Here is a 19,709-nt window from a genome sequence, read left to right on the forward strand (position 1 = left end):
ACACAAATAGTAAGTAAAAATAAAAGATGATTTCATAATTTTATGTCCTGTAAACCCAAAGGTTTAAGCCTGACAGCAAGCTGTTTCCTCAGTGTTATGAGGGCTGTCTCTATACTGAAGATTCTAGATATTAGACTCATAGACTTCCTCTAATACAGGTAAGTAGCACTGAACCCAACAAGTGCATATAACTGTCTTATTTTTCATGCTAACATTCTGAAATGAAGTGAAACTTATCCTTGAATACACCAGTAGGCTGGCATGCCTTCTTAGCCATGGCTATTCCATACCTTTGATTAAGAAGTCAGTGGTGTTTATCTCAAGCTCTACTGAGCAGACTGCTGAGTGCACAAGAGCTCTTATCTAAGCTTGCAGACGAGAGACTGAGCAGGTGGAACAAAAACAAGCAGCTTCCTTTAGCTCTGTATATAATCCCCACTTCTTGGGAAAAAACCCCACCAAACATGCACATCTGCAGAGAATACTATTGACCTGAACAGCTTTTCCAGTGTGCTACAAAAACATGGCAGTGCAGGTAAGATATTAAAGTTCTAGTAGAAATGTTCTATCCTGCCATTTCTGTGGGCAATTACAGAGAAGCCACTGACATAATGAACACTTCCCTGAGTTAAATCACTCAACAAACACGAACATACCTTTTCACCAGGCAGACCTGCAACACCGTCCAGTCCTTTCACACCCATCTCTCCCTACAAAACAAATCGATCAATTAGAAGCTCTATGGACTTCTGAGGTTAACAACAACTACTCAGGTCATGTCAGACTCAATACAAAAGCATCTTCTATCTAAATTTTTAGTAATTCAACCACCGTGTCAGAGGATGCCTTACATGTAGCACTAAAATCAGCAAAATAAATGCATTTTAAACACCTATAACATCAACTAAGTCCTTCATTAGACGAATACTTACACATCCACATTTCCATAAGGCAAGTCCACTAATTTTAAAGGAATTTATACCAACAGAAGACTGAAACCAAGAGGGTACATTTTCAGTTCTACCGAGAAAGCTCAACATGTAATACAGATTTGTACAAAGTCATGTACTCTCAATAGTTTTGAAATGCACTATTTAAATTTCTCTCTTCCTCCCTTTTATCCCTTTAGAGAAACCAAACCCCAAATCATAAGCAATCTATATGAAAATTTCAGTTTTGAGAGAAAAATGACTGACTGGTCAGGAGAGCTATGGAAGATCTCAACAGCTGTAGATTGGACCATAAGTCTCAAAAATTATGCAAGAAAATGTCAAACCCAGAAATGTTGCTAAATAATGTAAAGTATAAGGCTTAAAAATTTTAAAATAAAAAAATCATTTGGATGCCAGAGCAATACAACAAAAGCACTGAAACCATGTAGGGTTCATTTAAAAACAAAACAAAATATTAGGTGTGCCTAGTTCTACCAATAAAACAACATTCTCCAGAAAGAATAACATTATAACTCTGGTCTAAAATGAAGTTATTAACCTTTCTGAAGTTGAAAAAGGAACAGTAAGATTGGCCAGAAGTACACAACAAGAGTTGTATCAGAATCATAAAGGTTAAAAAGTTAAAAGACCCCTCCAAGACTATCAAGTCTAACCTTTGACTGAACACCACCATGTCAATGAGACGACAGCACCAAGTGCCATGTCCAGGTGCTTCTTGAATGCCTCCAGGGAGAGCGACTCCACCACTTCCCCGGGCAACTCATTGCAAGGACTGACCAGCTTTTCAACAAAGAAATTCTTCCTGATGTCCAACTTGAACCTTCTGTCACACAGCTTGAGGCCAGTTCTTCTTGTCCTTTCATTGGCTGCCTGCCTGACCCCCACCTGCCTACAACCTCCTTTCAGGCACTTGTAGAGAACATTAAGGTCACCCCTGAGACTTCTTTTCTCCAGCCTAAATACCCCCAGTTCCCTCAGGCATTCCTCATAGGACTTGTTCTTACTGAGTATAAACTGTATGCCCTCACCCAGACAATGGATTTATATTAAACAGCTCTGTCTCAAAAATAGACCAAAATCCTGTATGCATGAATAGCATGAATCCACCGGCACGGTGAGAGGTAAAGGTTACCTTATCTAATCACCCACAGAGTCATTCTCTTATCTATGCATCCTCTGTTCCCTTCTGCCACTTGCCAGTATTTTAATAGACCAGTACCACTTTGTTACCTTCAAGGGTGTATTTTTATACACTGTGTAGTCTAAAATTACACAGCTTGCTACATGCCAGGAAGCCTTTAGCCTGTATGACTTACTAGCCAATTAACCAAGGTATGTTTACACTTCAGTTCCACTAACTGCAGACAGAGTCCCCATCTTGAAGACAATTATTTTCCACTGCAAATTAAATCTGCAAGTTATGCTTCTACCTTCTAGTTGTGATTTTAATAACCACAGGGGGAAAGGTGGTAGTTTTCATGCCTTTATGAATATAAATATCAGATACTATAGGTATCTAACAGAATTAATAGCAATAGTACCACAGACTAAAACCAAAAATATAGGAAATGCATCTTTAATATTTTTATATTTTTCTTAATGGTAATTCATTTTCATTCTGAAGACCTTAAAGTCCTCCACAAAGGTGAAAGATAAGTTGCTGGGAAAACAGCTTTGTAAGGTGGTGAACAGTAGTAGTACAAGACTGGCATTTATAGGTTATAAGGTACACACAGTGTAAAAGCCAAAGGTGGAACCATGAGCTGTAAATCTACTGTCAGGATTTATTAAGAGTGACAGTGAAAATCCTTTTCAGCTGAGCTTCTCGTGGGAGGGCAGGTGTTCCGCCATCCCCAGGAAAGCAGAGCTTCATCATATATAGTGGTGACTTGGGAAGAAATGGCATCACTTGACATGTCCCCCCACTTCCTCCTTCTTCCCACTGCTTTATATACTTCTTTATTTACTGATCATGGCACCACGTGTAGGGGATGGAATATTCCTTTGGTAGGTGGGGTCACCTCTCCTGGCTGTGTCCTCTTCCAGCTCCTCGTGCACTGCCAGCCCCTTGCTGAAGGGAGCAGAAAAGGCCTTGACACTGTGCAAGCACTGCTTGGCAATAATGAAAACATCCCTGTGTTATCAACCCTGTTTCCAGCACCAATCCAAAACACATCCTCATACTGGCTACTGTGAATAGAATGAACTCTGTCCCAGCTAAAAACAGGACCCATCACCAGAAATGTCCAGGTTAAAAAAAAAGTTTCTCTTAGCAAAAAGAAAAAAATGAATTCACATTCAGAGAATATGTTAGGAGAAAGAAAACTCATCCAAAAGGCAGCACCACTCCAGGGTTTCCCTGGTACTGTGGGACCAGCAGGGAGTATACAGATGAGGAAGTATCATCCCTGTTACTCTCAGCAGAAGCCCCCAGCTGTGTTCTGTCCCATCAGAGCGGGAGCTCAGCCTCACCAGGTCCTGAGCTGGGTGTCACTGGTTTAACTACTGCACCAGTGCCAGTGGCTGCTGCTCCTGTTTCAGCTCTGGAATGGCCCCAATGGGAAAGTGTGATATTCCCCCACACCTCTGAGCACCTCGGAGTGGTGAGGACTTGCTGCCACCATCTCCATTCCTCAGGTAGTCTTAAACTCAGGACTGAGATGGGTACTGGAATGGCAAACACGGTAACAAAGACAGTAAGTCACATTTCAGAATTTTTAATAAGAAAAAAATGGTTGTGTTGCCTATGATATTTTCCCTTTTTAATTTGATAACTTAGACAATTAGATGGTAAAACATAAGTGAGACTGTCCATAAATTCTTAGGTTGGTAAGCATGAAGCGTTTCATTCTGCTTATTGTAAGATTTTTTTCTACTAAGTGTACTGACTTTGTCATAAGTGATAGCCAGCCATATTTTGCTCAACTTTCTTAATTTTCTTGAATTCCAGCTTCTAGGTCCCTATCAATAACCTCAGCAACAAAGACTGGGCCAGAAGAGAACCATTCTCAAGGCTACATAGTACAATAGATATGCTTTAGGTGGAATCAAGTTGACTGGATTTTAAGAGAAAACTCAGAGTAGCAGGAAAGAAAGAGTACGAAGGAAAATGGAGAGAAAGAACAGTTCAGACACCTCATTTGTTCTCTGGGAGATCTTTTTCATATCATTCTATTACAAATATTTTCCTAGTGCAATAATATATTGCATAAACCTATCTCTACCAAACCCAAAATAGCTTTTTAAATGTCTTTTTCCTTAAGTAAAATTTAAATTAATGAAGTTGAATAGCAATAAATTTCTCCATGGTGTACATCAACAGGCATTTTAATATTTGAAAGCAATCTGCCTCTGGCTTTTTGGTCCCTACTTCACTTACAGCATTAACCAATGACCTATTAACACAGCTAACATTGATTTAACATTATATCAAAATATTTAATTCTGTTTAGATTTCAATTTAAAATATTTCATGGGCACTTAGTCTGCTTAAAAGAAATAAAAGTAGAAAACATAGTAATTTTTTAGCCTCCTTGAGAGAGAAAATCAGTTTATATATTCAGCATATATGTAATCATTCCAATTATGGTCACCCATATTCTGTCTTTCTGAAGAATTTCTACATACTGAGGACAAAAACAGGACCTTTAGAACATTATCAAAAGGCATTTGCTAACAACAAATATGTTTGTAAGATTACGAGTAGCTAAATATGACACTGAAGTAGTACAAATTGCAACCAAATAAAAAACACAGTAAATCTGAGTAAATATCTCACTCAGATCAGCAGAAGAGAAAACCCAACTCCACAGCAGATAACAAAATGTGTTAAAATCACAGAAGACTTCCACCTGATTTATGTCCACTTGCAACTTCTGAAATACTCTGTGCTAAGAATCAAGCTGCCATGAGAATTATACAGCATATTATTTAGGGATAGTCCAAACTGTACACTTAGTAAGTAGCAAACAAAGTTGGCCCAGGCAATTTTTTTCAGTCTTAATTATTGAGAAATTAAAGAACAATCCCTTGCTGCAGAAGCTGATCTCCCAGCAAAAATATCCTGCAGGGCAAACCAAGTATTTCACACCCAAAGGATGGGAGATAATAGTTTGAGTGGAGAACAGTCCTCATGAAGCCATAATGAAAGGCCAAGTGTACAAACAGGAAGGTCATTCACACACATGGCATCATTTTGATCAATGATGCTCCTGCGCATTCAGATGTACAGCTTGCCAGGGATAAATCAATATTTGCATGAATGCTTGTTCCAGTGAAAATATGGCACTCCAGTCCTTTGGGCCTGCAATATACTTTGAATTTTGGCTCAGACCTGTTCAGAGGTACTAAGATGAGCCAAGAGTACAGGAATGGAGTGGATACAGGCTAATAATTAAATTCAAAATGCCTAAAATGGCTTATATGTTATCATACTTTGACAGCTTATCACACTTTGATAGCTTTGATAGGTGATAACTTAGATGTTCCTGAATAGTCTGACCCTAGGGAACAATGATGTTAGACTGAAGAGAAGGGCAATTTTGAGGAGTTTGAATATAGCCTAATATCAATCTCTGTCGGTAGAGACTTCCTTGTCAATCCCATAGCAACAAACAAAGATGTAAATTCAATCATACAATTAATTAAAGTGAATGAGAAATTGGAATGAGATAAAGCAAAATAAAAGGATAAGAACTGTTGTGCTTAAAATGAGATAATATCAACAGAAATAGAATTTTCTCATTAAAGAAGGTAAAAAAATTAACATTTTCACTTGGCAAAGACATCTAAGTACAGTTAGTCAGATGCCTATAGTAATAGGCCTTAGAAACAAAAGAAACAATAAAATGAGAAGCTGAGCACAACCAAAGGGGGAAACATGCTTAGGAACCATACACAACTAAGAGAAGACCTGGTTTTTGTAACTGGCCAGCAAAGTTATCAAGAAGCTGCCTATTTTGTGTATAATATATTACAAGACACTCAGCCAGAGTCTGTTAGTTTCCTTTACATAATCTGACAATAAGTCATGCCATCCTGCATGTCTGGAATGTTCCGGAGCCTTTCTGCCTCTTCAGGTCTAATTATTGATGTAACAAGGCCGTCATTGAGAATGAGTGTTACTGAAAACTTGCGTAAATGCAGAGTCAATGAGAAAAATGGTATTGAAATCTCAGAGAATGCTGCTTTCAGCTCCATCATGGCAGGCACTATTTAACACAAGATTTGTTTGCTCCCAAAGGTCAGTGAGCCAATCCTGATCACAGTCATACTGTGCCCTCCATCCAAACCCCCTTCCCCCAACAAAGAAAAAATCTACCCACTGCAAAGTTAGGAAGTAACAAGGTCAATTATAAGAAAAGTTCCAATTAAGTATCTTTCTACCTGTTTGGTGTACTACCCCTGACTTCAACCTGCTGATTCATTCAATTTTGTGAGAGGACATTCATAAATGTCAATAGACTCTCTTTAGGTTAAACTTCTGGGTGCAGTGGGGTTCATGGACTCTCAGATAGTTCCATGCACAGAGAATTCATGCAATGAGGCTCTTTTTATGAAACAAGTGGGAGAACAGAACCTTACATGCTTTGTTTACAGGCACTATGCTTAGCATGGTAAATACTGCTAATTGGCTGGGAGATTAAATGGTAAAAAAAAAATCAGACTTGTGAAGTCTGCTTTCCCAGTTTAGTAGTAATAATGGTCTAAATGAATCAGGTCAGGAGCAGAAGAACTGTTTCCCACACAAATGCTAGGAAACTCCCTAGGCTGGTAAGATAAAGCTAAAACTAAAAACTGAGAATTGCTTAATACGCTCCAGATCAAAACTTTGTGATTAGGTCTGAAAACTGACAGCAGTCCCTCTAGGTTCAGCTGGACTATAGAAACTAACATGTGTGTAATTCTTTTTTCACCTAAAAATACAGCTTGTGTCAAAAGTGAAATACATACTGGAGGGGAGGAGTTGTGGTGGGGGGCAATATACTGTCAAGGAATGTTCTTAATTTCAACCAGATGTGTAGATAAGCCTTCTCAGAACTGGACCCTTTTCAGCCACATACTACAGTTATAGGAACAGCCCTGGCTGTCTTCACACTATTTCAGATCTCATATTAAATGGTGTGCTGCAGGGTAGGATGTTGGGTTAGGATACCTCCATCTAAACTCTGGATTAGGACAGTCTAGGCATCTTCCTCTCACACTGCATTCCCTGTACTCAGTTCCTATCTCACTGTCTTTGTGGCAGATTTACAGCAGTAAATTATTCAATTTGCCCCCTCTAATAGCACATGGAAAACACATTCCCAGACATGTCTTAATTCAGCATCCTCCAATAAAATTTAAGGAACGGAGTGTGAAAGAGAAACATATGATATGTTGACCTATACTATTAGGAAATCCTAAGCTACATAGCATAAGAATATCATGGTAAGCATTACAGGAAAATTCAGAAAAGGCCCAAGGACAGGACCAACTGGCCTGTCCTAGAGACTTGCCAATGTCAGATTCTTCTTTCTCCACAATTAACAGTTTCAGGTATGAGCATTGTCAAAGAATATACGGAGGTCATGTTTCACACCTTCCTACTGATGATTGCAAGGATGATTCCACCACACGGGATTCTGTCCATCAGCAGTGATGTACACACAGGGGATGGAAAAATTCTTGTCAGACTATATACATGCCTTCTGTATGGGGCATGGTGACAGGGCTGGGGAGGCATGTGCTTCCCAGGCAGGTAAACTGTGCTCCACAGAGTTGATGAGGTGACCCCAAAGTGGGGCAGCTGTAAAATGCCTGGCAGGGAGCTCACACACAGAGCCAGACACTGACTGATAGAGGATCCGCCTTGTGTTCAGACAGATTCCTTTAAGGAATAACAGAATCCATATAATTCCTATTTAAGAAAGATAAGCCAATGACAAGGCTTGAAAAAGAGAATTCAAGTGATATTTTACCTTTTCACCTTTCTCTCCTTTCTGGCCTGGCAAACCAGCTACTCCCGGCAATCCTGCTTCTCCCTGATTTTAAAAGAAATAAAAAAGTCAACAAAGCAGATCTCAAATATATTTGGTTAGGTTTCCTGTCTTTGTCACAAATGCCTAACAAAGCAAATGACTCAATAAATATAGTGCAACACCCAGGAGAAGTATTAAAAAGAAAACAAACATTACGTAGAATATAATTCATTCTCAAGTGAAAACATTTACACTAAATATAATGACTAAATATAATTCTCAGTTTTACCATGGCACTTTTTTGGGTGTATATTCAAACAATTAAACCTTACTGATATCTCTAACTTTACTTTACTTTTTGGATTTAACTAAATCTGAAATGTACTGGTTCTTAACTGGGAAATACAATGTAAATGTATTACAATACAACAAACCACTAAGATTTGTTCATGACTGAAAAAAAAAAATTCCAAATGTTTTTATATCCAACAGGATTAAACAGCATGATGCATTTAAAAAGCAATAGGAAAACTTTATACTTTATTTGGAAAGCAGTAGCATCTCTGTGTAGATTCTTGCTGCGTCCCTGGAAGAGTGTATATTTTGCTGGCATGAACAGTCACTGGTGATGAAGTTGTAGCCAGTAACCTCTCCTCACGTGGGCACTAAAACAAAAAGATTTTCTGGTTTTTGGTCCACTTTAGTTAACAGGTAAATACCATCCAACCACTTGTTTTAAATTATCTTCTGTTCAAATATTCCTATACAAACCATACACGGAAAGTGACAACAATTTCCAGACAGAAAAAAGCTGTAAAAAAATCAATTTCAGATATTTAGATCCTTCTGTTCTAAAATTTATGCCAATTAAAACTGATATGTCTGTCCCACTTCTTTCTTCCCAAAGACAGAGCAGTGAAGAGGAACAAAGTCTCCCAAAATCAGAAATAGTGAAACAGAAAATGTCCATAGGGTGAAAGAAAAAAGATAGTACTGCATAGTCTCATCGTGTCCTCTGCCATCCCCCTAAGTGCAAAATACAAAAGTGAGTGCTAAGGAAAACTTTTCTTTTTTTTTTTTTTTTCCCTTGTAGTTAAATACTTCTGGTACAGATAGTTTGGAAACAAACAAAATAGCACTGAAGCCAAGATTTACTTGCCTGTGACTTCTGAGAACTCAGCCAACCTGAAGAAACATGACAAGCCACTAGAACCTGCTAAATTTCAGTAAGTCTCATTAAGATGTAATGAAGGTTTTTTTTGAACCTTCTGTCAGAGAAATTCCCACAGGATTTAGCTACACAGATGAATGAATAGTTATGTGTTATTGATAAAACCTATTGTTGAGCTTTTTGTCTTCATATATAATTAGGATTTGTTTTGTTCTTGCTTTTTTTGCTATTGTGTCATAACTGCTCAATAAATTGTATTTCCAAACACCAAGGGGAACATACAGGAAATTAATTCATTCCACTTTTTCATAAGCTTATACATTCAAGAGAAAATCTGCATTACTATCAAGAATATACTTAGAAATAAATTTGAGCTATTAATCATTGTTTAAAATTGAAATTTGCCCCCTGGAATTAGACCATGTTTTTTTCATGCTTCTGAGCACTAAGCAGTCTTGTGCTCTTCTGTTCTTGGGCAGATTTCTCTCTCTTTCCCCTGTCTCTTTGTGGATGTAATCAAGCAGTCCTCCTACAGGCTCTGGGGTTTTTTTGCCGACTACAACCTTGGTGGTGATGGCACTGTCCACTCTCTCAGAGGAGCCTGATCTTACAGACTACTTATGAATAGAATAGCAGGCCAATAATTTAAAACCAACTTCTTTCTGAGGCTATTTGTGGTTTGGTTGGTTTTTGGGTTTTGGGGGAGCAAAATAATTACACCTAGAACTTCAAGCTATGGTTCTACTGTTTTCCAGTTTACACTGATTCTTGTCTGTCAAAACAAGAGGGAAAAGTGAACCCTTTAAACTAAATCAATGTTTTCCCTCATGTTAAACAATATATATATGTCAACATGTGCATTCTAAAGAAGGTAATTCACAGAATCATCAAGGTTGGAAGAGACCTGTAGGATCAAGTCCAACCATCGACCTACCACTACAACTTTCCAGTTATTAAAGACCCATTCCTCCATTTTAGTATATGAAAATAAAGAAAACTCAACACCATCCTATTTTCCTTCTCTTCCACTTTCATGCAGACTCTTTCATGGGCTTTGCTTATATAATCTATAAAGCTTCATAAGATGCAACTGTTACTGAAATGACCTCTGTCGTTTGAAACCATTCCCAAGCCATCGCAGTGATTTGTTTCCTACACTCCTAGACTTCTTCAGTTACTAATTAGACATTAATCAGTGTTAAGGAATACAGATAAAAAGCACTAGCAGCACCTAGTGCCTTTTGCTGATGTTCCACCGTACCATTTATTTAGGCAGCAAAAAACTATCTACCATGACTCCAGATATGGAATTCATTTTTAGGAGATAATTAAACTATCACCTCTGTTGAAATTTTTTTACAGTTCTTTATCAGGAAACAATAATGCAATTTCTTTTGTATCAACATTTGAATTTTAACAGCTAACTTACCAAGTCTGAAGATATTTCACAACACGTATCTTCTATTGCAAGTTGTGAATTACAATAAACTGCTATGTGGTGAAGTTCAATCTATTAAGGAATACAAAAGAAATTAATATAAGGTGTAAAAAATTATGTGTTATGGCATGCTTTTTCTTATCTTGGGATAGTAAACTTTCTCTTTGAAACACTGTATATTTCAGAAATGCTAGAAAAAAAACAAACCCAAAACAATTACACAGCTCCTCATTTAAGGAAGAAATTATGCAGTCTATTACTTTGATGTAAATCACATTTTAGATTTCATTTATTTTCATTTAAGCTGCATCCATCTGTATTGGTTTGCTATATTACACAATAATTTTAGCCTTGTAGACATCCTCTGAAAACCTTCTTTTCAGGGATGTAATTTTCCTCTGCAGGCAACTAAACTAAATGTTTGATAAACTCTCTATCACATGCATCTATTGTGTTGGACAGACCTTTGCCAGGACATTGCCACTAAATCACCTGAAGAGCAAAAATCACAAATTCTGTAGGTAAAGGTTTTGTTTGAGAGACTTTGGACGGACTGGAAGGATGAGAAGAAAGTAAAATTCTAACCAGCTATTCTTGCCCTCATATTCCTCTTTCTGTATCAGTTTTATATCCTCTTAATCTCCCTCTTGCACTTGGTATTGAGAAAAGTGACCATTGCTCTAGGATCTGCTCTGCTGCCTTCATCAGCTTTAAGCCCATAATACTTTCCTGCACATGTGGAAATCCCAATTGACAACATCCACTCAGAATTATCCACCTCATACCATGCAACCAGCAGAAAAACCCTGCTTTTTCTGCTGCATGTTATTTGGAAATGAGGAGACAGTGCAATATTTCAAATAATGTTGAACTCAAGTCTTATAAAATAAAACAAAGCATGAGCTTGGCTCCATGTAACTGCTCTTGCAGTTACAATGTGCTATTTTCCTCTGGAGCCCTACAGCATACACAACATCGCTGAAGCTTTCTGATGGTCACTATAAACCTGAAGGCAGATGGTTTAAACCTGGTAGCTGCATGTCACTGTACTTAAAACAAACTAATATTTCCTGAAGATTTCAAATTACTTGCTGTGCTTTCAAATTACTTGCTTTCAAATTACTTTCCTCCCTGCATGAGGAAACAGAAGAGAGCATCCCAGGGACAGAAAATAGCCCAGAATATTATGGGGTTTCCTTGGGTAATTCTTGCATCAAAGGCTGCAGGAAACACACCTCTGGCCACTTCCTAATCCCTCTCTTTTGGATAAAGAAGAGACAACTATGAACAATGCGCCCCTATTTCTACATAGCTGAATTACTCTAGAAGACCTCAATACAGAGGTAATCCTTAATTATTTTGTGTCTCCCCTTTATCAAAGACAGACAAAGTGTAACAGGTGACTGATACCAATCTATAAATAAATCTTACTAAAAATGAAAGAAAATAATTAGAACCACAAGTTACCTTTAAACATAGAAATACTATATCTGTGGTAATTAGGTGGCTCTTTCTCCAAATACAGAAAAACAGACTCCTTAAACCAGGACTGAGTTCTATGCAGTTACTTTGGCAACAGCTTTGTCTTAGCAGATGCTACATAATTGAATAATGTTTAGAGAAAAACACTTAAGGACTTCAAATTAAGAATACACACTCAAAAATAATGACTGGGTTTGAACATTTTATCTACGTGATTCTTTACAACTGTGTTAGCAAAGGCGTGGCTAAGACATGACTTCAAGTTATCTGTTTGTCCTTTCACATCATACTACTCACATCTACAGGCTTATCATCCACAGCACGAGAAGCAATCAGTGTCCTTCCCTGCAAGTCAATGGTGAATTTCTCATCAGTCTGCTTTCTCTCAATTAAATTACAATCCAAATAGAGGGAAATGATCCCCGACTGCACGCTAATACCAAGCTTATGCCACTGCCGATCAAACAATGGATAAATTTCTCGACTCTTAAAAGTGTAGTGCAGTATATTTCCCTGAGAGGATTTGGTCATATACTCCACCACCTTTTTTGTACCATCCAGGAGGACAGAGATCTGAAAACAAGATAAAATAAAATAAGTGGTCATTTAAAAGTTATAAGAAAGAAGCACATACATAAAACATATATAACAAAAATATTTCTACTACATACACAGGGCAAGAATTATGTCATGAAGCATTCTTCTACGTAACTTGGTAAACAGCTATATTTATCAGCTATAAATAAAACAGGCATTTATTCTATTTTGCAGTCTAAATTGAATAGATTTTGCTAAATTTCTGTCATTCCTGCCACAAATTATCAGTTATTTCAGAGCAGGCTATCTATTTCATATAAACTTTAGCTAAATCCATTAATGAAACATCCATTATTACAGGTGCCATATTACATGCAGGAAAAAAGAAAATTTTGAAGGAATAAATCAAAGATGACTCTAACCTCAGGTGTGTCATACTGATTTAAAACTTGCCATATATACCAACGCTCTTTCTTGGTATTTCGCCGTACACGGAACGTAGCAACCAGAGAGTATTCTTCAGGAAGCCCATTTGGAAACACTTGCCTGGAACAGGAGGGAGGAAAAAGATTTCTTGTTATTCTTATACAAACAAGCACTGCTTAAAAGGAACGAACAGAAATAATACCTGGTGAAAACAAGAAGACAAACAATTTCTCCACTCATACATATTCACAGGCCTCAGCATTCAGGAGTGTTTCTTCACAAAAGTACAATTCAGTCTTTTTATAAGAATAAATGACTGAACATTTTTTTATTCATTTTTGTTCTAAATTTTTTCACATCTGTGATTAATATAAATAATTTCTAAAAAGAAATTATGCAAAGTGAATGTCCCACATGAAAGTATTTTAAAATACATATTTTTCCAGTTTATTGCTTGGGATACTTGAATAAGTTTTGTAGAGGATTTGTGGAATAACTCCCATCCTTGGAGACTTTCACAACACAGCTGGACAGGGCTCATAATAACCTGATCTGATTTTCAAATTGGCCCTGCTTTGAGCAGGGATTTGATCCAGTGAGCTCCACGGGCAATGACTCAGACATCTTGAGCATCAGAACAGTTGGACTTTAGCAAGCTTGAAAAAAAATAAGCAATGTATTTTAGATCAAATGATTTATTGTTGTTTGATTTTGTTATTACTTTCTCACCTAACATGCATCAATGTCTCAAAAAAAGTCAGACCTATATTACAGAATGCACCTCAACACCACTTCCATGAACTCTTTGAAAAGTCTGTATTTCACAAAAAATGAAATTTGTACCTCAACTCTACAGCCTTTGGTAATAATTAAATATATACTAATTTTTTAGTAAATAAATTAGGATAGTACAATCAATTTATTTAATTTGAAGCTTCTACATTTCAAATTATTTCTTTTCTAAGACGGAGGTGAAAAAATTAAAACCACAGATCTCTACACAACACAGGAGTAGCAAAAGCGTTCACATTACTGTTTGCAATCAGCTAGCCATGGTGCAAAAAGCATTCCCTGGATCAGAGTTCAGGAAACCTGTGGACCTCCCCACGCAGCAGAAAAATTTCCTCCACTTTATTTCCCACAATCACATGAAGCAAATGGTTTAATTCTAAAAAAATACTGTTGGGATTACAGTTATACAGCAATGTGCTATAAAGCTTTTCTTAAAACCAAAATAAGACAAACAACAAAGGTGGGGGCAAAGAAAGAGCAAAGCACTACAGCTGATGAAACAACAGCCCTACAACCCTCCTGGACATTGTTGTACTTAGGAGCTCAGGAAAATGCCTCCTGTGCAGAGAAGCCTGCTCTAAATCCTGCCAAAGAGCTTCTTTAAGGACTAGCACCTATTTAAGTCCCTCATGTGGGAATCACACTTCTTTGGCTTATTTCCCACAGCTGATTCCTGTTTTATCCTAGGACCAAATTGGCTGCTGTCCCACATTGTTACTGGACCCATATGCTGCTGTACAGCTATAGACGTTGGAATGTCAAAAAGCAAGGCAAAAGAGAATAGGCTTGGCTGTACTTAGACCTAGATTTCATACTTTGTATTTCAATTATAGCATAAAGAACATGTTTCACGATTCATTAAAAAAAATACCTTCACTGGGCATGAGTGTGTGAGTGCAGAACAATAAACTATCTGGATGTGGGATCAGCCCTATGATTTCCTGCACCCCAGGCAGGCTATGGAGATGGTATCTCAGGTTTACAGCTGTAAGCTAGACAGGATATCTGGCATCTGATGTGGATGGGAGCATCTGATTAGCTCTCGAAAATCAATTAACTTTCCCAGCTAAGTTCCATATTGGGGACACTGGGGAATTCACGTTAATGGACAAAGGACAGACAACTGTGGAAAAGAAATTATCAGAAGTCTTCATCAAATGAAAAGAGGGGAAACCATGATTGTTACTGTAGGTCTGGAAGACAAGCAGAAGCAGTCTTTGGCAAGGTGGCACTATTTTCTACACACCCACACCCACCTACCACTCCATCGCTTTTCGCTGCATGCCTTCCTAACGCTTTCACAGCCATCTAGCTGTATGACAGTATTAAGTCTTCTAAAATTGTGTTTCTTTCAGAATTCTCGCAAATAAGTTTGGTTGTGTGAGCACCTGTGATATAAATTTACCTTCCTTAACTGTTTACCAAACCATTCAGGAAAAAAAAGAAGAGCTAAGGTATTGGCCAGCATTACAAAAACCAGCAGGAGTTCACTCTAACTTCCCTTACCTTTGAGCTGACAAAGAAAACTGTATTAAAAGAAGTGAGAAAAGCAGACAACATCAAATTAATTCCTAAGGACATTACCAATTTCAGTGAAGTCAACTAAAGAGCCAAGATTTAAGCAGAACTGAACCAAGGATAAATTCAGTAGGAAAGTACTTCTGGAGGTCAATGGATTTAACCCTGGGCATAAAGTTGGGACTTGAAAATTATATCAGGTTACTGTAAGTCCTGTCCTGCTGAGTTTTGGAAGTATCTAGAATGGAAATTGTTCCATATCTCTTTGGGAAACTTGTTCCAGTATTTGGCCAATGAACAGCAGAAATTTAATATACAATACTACTACCATATACCAGAGATATAACTTAACAGAAGCAGTATCCTTATTTTGAGAAGAGTTATCATTGGTGCCTATATGAAGATTCCTTGGTGACCAAAAAAATCATTAACAGATGCTTTAAAGTATAGAGTTCACAGTCAACCCTTCTAGATAGAAGGTGAACATGAAAAGGAACAAAACAATGGGATGAAATATCCAGAAAACCAGCAGGCTATCTGCTACCATACGCAGTTTCCCCTATGTTCTTCCTGCCTGAATGGCTTCAAGTGATTGTAACAGAATATAAAAGCATGCATTGAGTATTGAAGTGACTTAGGTACAGATGATTAATAAGATACTTCAGTGATATTTAAGTATTATTACCATGGTATCTTCTAATCTGTAAAATCAGTTAACAATCCTAAAATTTGGGCAAAGTATGTACATGTTTTAAAGAATAAATATAATGGCATTTGATGAGAAAAATAAAAGAGCAAACAGAAAAATGAACATAAAGCCTCATGTTGGAACATGAGAAAAGCCAAACCTAAATTTCATGGAATACTGAATTTGAAATTCAGAAGTTATTTGAATGTTTACAATACTGTTTCATCTGCTCACATCTGCAAACATTTAAAACCTGAGAAAATTTATGAGGTATTACGTACAGGGTGAAAACAATAAAGGAACAGCATTAAACATTAATAAAAAGTTCAAAAGCAAGTTTTTGCACACATCCACAATCCAAAAAGTACTCCAACACAGATTATTTAACCTTTCCACACGGCACACTATAAAAAAAATAAGAAAAGAAGAGACAAAAAGGGTGAAGGAAAGCTACACCAAGCTCACCTCAAAGTCTACAGATGTACACACAGCACAAGCAGAGAACATGAGCTTAAGGTAGTAAATCATGGTGTCTACACCAAAAGCAGTAAGAGAGATGACAGGTTTTAAGCAAGTTATAATGTTACAGAAATATGGGTAGCAACTTCTAAGTGTGCAGATTTATCTATAAAGACAAGACAAAAGAACTTACAAATTAACACAGACAAGCAGATGAGGGTATCATTGACATCTGATCTCTCAACCAGATGCCTTTTTGGACAACAGTGTCTGAACAAAATTACATCATCAGACTTGGGAGCAAAAAATCTGAGGTCTCCATGAAAAGCAAATATCCTTTTCAATGGGACAACAGTTAAGTTCTCCCATTCTTTTCTAATTTCCTTAGCAAACCAGACATCCTTCCCAGGTGACTGCTCAGACTTTTAAGTTTATTAAAAAGGTGCTCTCTTCCTCTTCTACACTCAAAACACTCATGTCTGCTGTGGTTTGTGTTGAATCCAAGACTGTCCAAGCTTACTATGTGTGATTGAAGCACAGTCAATGGCTTAGGCACCTCTAGGGACATGGGCAACGTTCTGGCATCTCTACACACATCTTTGAGTCACAATGGAACTTGGGTGGGAGTTACATGCCTCTCTGCTTAAGCCATGGGGCTTCTAAGCATGCCTGGAATTTATGCCCAGACGCCAGGGGAAATCAGTTGTCCAAAATTATTCATTTTAGGTGCCACTAGGGGTTGGGTGGTGCTTGAGAGTGGGCAATCTGAATTATTCTCAGACTCAGGCACCCAGAGTCTGATTAAATTATACTTTAGGTGGAATTTCGACAGTTTGATTCTCTCCCTCTGTCCATATTGTCAGTAGTATATAATAAAAAATTCAAGTTGATGAATGGAGCACTGTGTTCTCAAAGCAAAGCACACCCTTGGTGGAAACTACTGAAAACAATAGCAGGAATTGAAGCACATGAACTGAATACAGAGGTTTGAATTTACACCACCCTGGTCTGCAGGACTGAGATGTACTGCAAATTACAGAGTCCTCCACTGGCGAATTGAGAAGACCATCAATAGCCAGCAGGAACATTCCCAACAATACAATGTTTTGGATTGTACATAGATATGTTACAAATCCATACATTGTTAACGCTTCACTGGTTGAAACATGAGGCAGATGCAGCCAGAATGGTAACAAACACACATGTTCTTGCAACAACTCTGTCAAAGCATATGTATACACAGAAATGCAAAGGGTTTTGCTGCATTCTCCTCTTTTTTACTGCATCAAATGTAGCCATAATTTTTCCTAAAAGCAGGTGTATACTATGACTGTACATTGTGAGGTTACCAGAAGAGCAGTTAGAAGAATGTTGCATGAACAATTCCACTGTATTTGTGCATAACTTCCACTGTTTGTTTAGATTAAGTACAGAATGATTTTTGGCAAAATATTTTCTTTATTCATTTGTTTTCTCAAAAGTTCTGAAATGCAGATACCAGCTGGAACTCCTAGTGCTAGCATACTAAAAGAAGTAATTATGAATGAATTAACTGTGTATTCACTGTGCTATAAACAGTTTTAGTTCTATCTTTGTAATACAGCATTGAGTTACCCATATCAAATTTAGTAAGGCAATCCTTTATTTACCTTTTGTTTTTATTTTTAAAAAAAGCACTAATGGAAAAGCAGCATCTATTTTTGAATCTTATGCACTCCAATTGTTCCATATCGAATGAGAATACACTACAGTATATGATAAACTTCCGTATTTACAAGTATCAATGAAGCCTCCAGCTTGCTGTATATCTTCCAAGAAAAGAAAGATGAGCCAACTTGCATTTCCTGAGAGTGAAGTGAGAGATGTTTTGAGTTTATGGCAAGACATATCTTTTCCAGCTGACATATACCATTACCTGGTATATGTCACTTGTAACATGACAGTGTTACAATAATTTCGTGACTAGAGCTCAAGGAGTTGGTTTTAAAAACTTTCCTGTATTGGATAATGATTTATTTCATACTTCATTGATGGAGACACTGAAGTGTTAACTTTTTCATGTTTGCAAAGAGTTTAAACTCAGATCTGTTATGAATAAAAAAGTAAAGCTCAGGTGGACCAAATACAAAAGTCTCCACATTATTATTATTTCTACAATAAATTGGTATATTTTTGATTCTCAGTTTTTTACCTAACTTGATTGGTACAACAGGAAAACAGGAATCAACTAACTAGAACAACTTACCAATCCCTGCCTAGAAAATGCATTTCAAATTCTTTTCAAATAAAAGCTAAGAACAGCTGTCTTTTCTGTCAGAATAAGAAATAATTTCCTTCCCATCCATCTTCCTCAAATCACTTTAAGATGCACTATATAGTTTCATGTTACATTAGGCCTCAAGTTGTTTTCATACGACACATTATATGATGCAACTCAAGGGAAACTATTCAGACAGCTTAAGAGTTATTAATTACTTAGGGAGAGCTCAACCCACTCATGAAATGTACTGCTGAAAGCAAAGCTGCAGAGTATTTTAACATTGAGAAGAGGGATTTAGCTAATATTTCATATACTTTGGCATGCCTCTGCTTTCATTTACAGAACAGGTATAGATTAACTGACCCTTAATGTACAGGTTGCTCAGGAATTTTTTGGAGTGAAAGTCAATTGTATTGACATCAAAATTTTAAAGGGCATTTGAGAAAACATTGTCTTGAAAGAGGCACAGAAAAGCCAAAACCATTATACCTGTGCAAAGTACTTCTACCCTAGGGTTTCCAGCAGTATTCTGTATCCTTACTTACAGGAATTATTGGTGAACTCCTGGCCCTAAAGAAGTCAAAGGGCAGTCTTCCTTTAATTTTAAAGATGTCAGACTGTCTGCTTTCCAATTTTAGCCTATTTCTGTGTATTTTAAGTTTTCTGAGGAAAAAAAAAATTAGCAATAATAAGAACAAGACAATTAAAAGCAGTAATATATAAAAAAGGATATTGGAAATAAACAATTTTCCTTCTCTTTTTCCTAAGTAGAATTTTGCTGAATTTTTATGAAGTTTTTTAGAAATTTCAGGTCAACAAAGAATTTTGGAGTCTTATGTTGTGGAAGACAGCTTCAGTCCTTTTGATGAAGTTACACACTTGCTGGTTAGAGCAGCATTGGGCAGAGGGATATCAGAAAGTGTTGTCCAATTCCTTGATTCAGGGAAAGCAGATGGAAAGGAGATGTTTCCCCCTGCGTGAAAAAAACTAGAGACCCAGGTCTTTCTTTCTTTGTTCCCCATCTCT

General features: G+C 37.2%; 1 protein-coding gene across 9 annotated transcripts in view; it reads right to left on the reverse strand.

The window, feature by feature from the left end:
* The window catches only part of COL19A1 (collagen type XIX alpha 1 chain), a 174,686-nt gene that overhangs the window by 130,794 nt on the left and 24,183 nt on the right, over positions 1–19,709 (reverse strand). For 8 of the 9 annotated variants that reach the window (XM_041410665.1, XM_041410670.1, XM_041410668.1 and 5 more), the window contains exons 5-10: positions 12,963–13,086; positions 12,301–12,576; positions 10,513–10,593; positions 8,452–8,577; positions 7,913–7,975; positions 657–710 (exon numbers count right to left, since the gene is read on the reverse strand). In XM_041410665.1, coding sequence (XP_041266599.1) covers positions 657–710; positions 7,913–7,975; positions 8,452–8,577; positions 10,513–10,593; positions 12,301–12,576; positions 12,963–13,086 — 724 coding nt within the window. The remainder of the gene's footprint in view (positions 1–656; positions 711–7,912; positions 7,976–8,451; positions 8,578–10,512; positions 10,594–12,300; positions 12,577–12,962; positions 13,087–19,709) is intronic. The other variant, XM_041410671.1, reaches the window with a different exon arrangement.

The sequence above is a fragment of the Onychostruthus taczanowskii genome, unplaced genomic scaffold, assembly GCF_017590055.1.
Source record: "Onychostruthus taczanowskii isolate IOZ18803 unplaced genomic scaffold, ASM1759005v1 scaffold33, whole genome shotgun sequence".
NCBI classification, from domain to species: Eukaryota; Metazoa; Chordata; class Aves; order Passeriformes; family Passeridae; genus Onychostruthus; species Onychostruthus taczanowskii.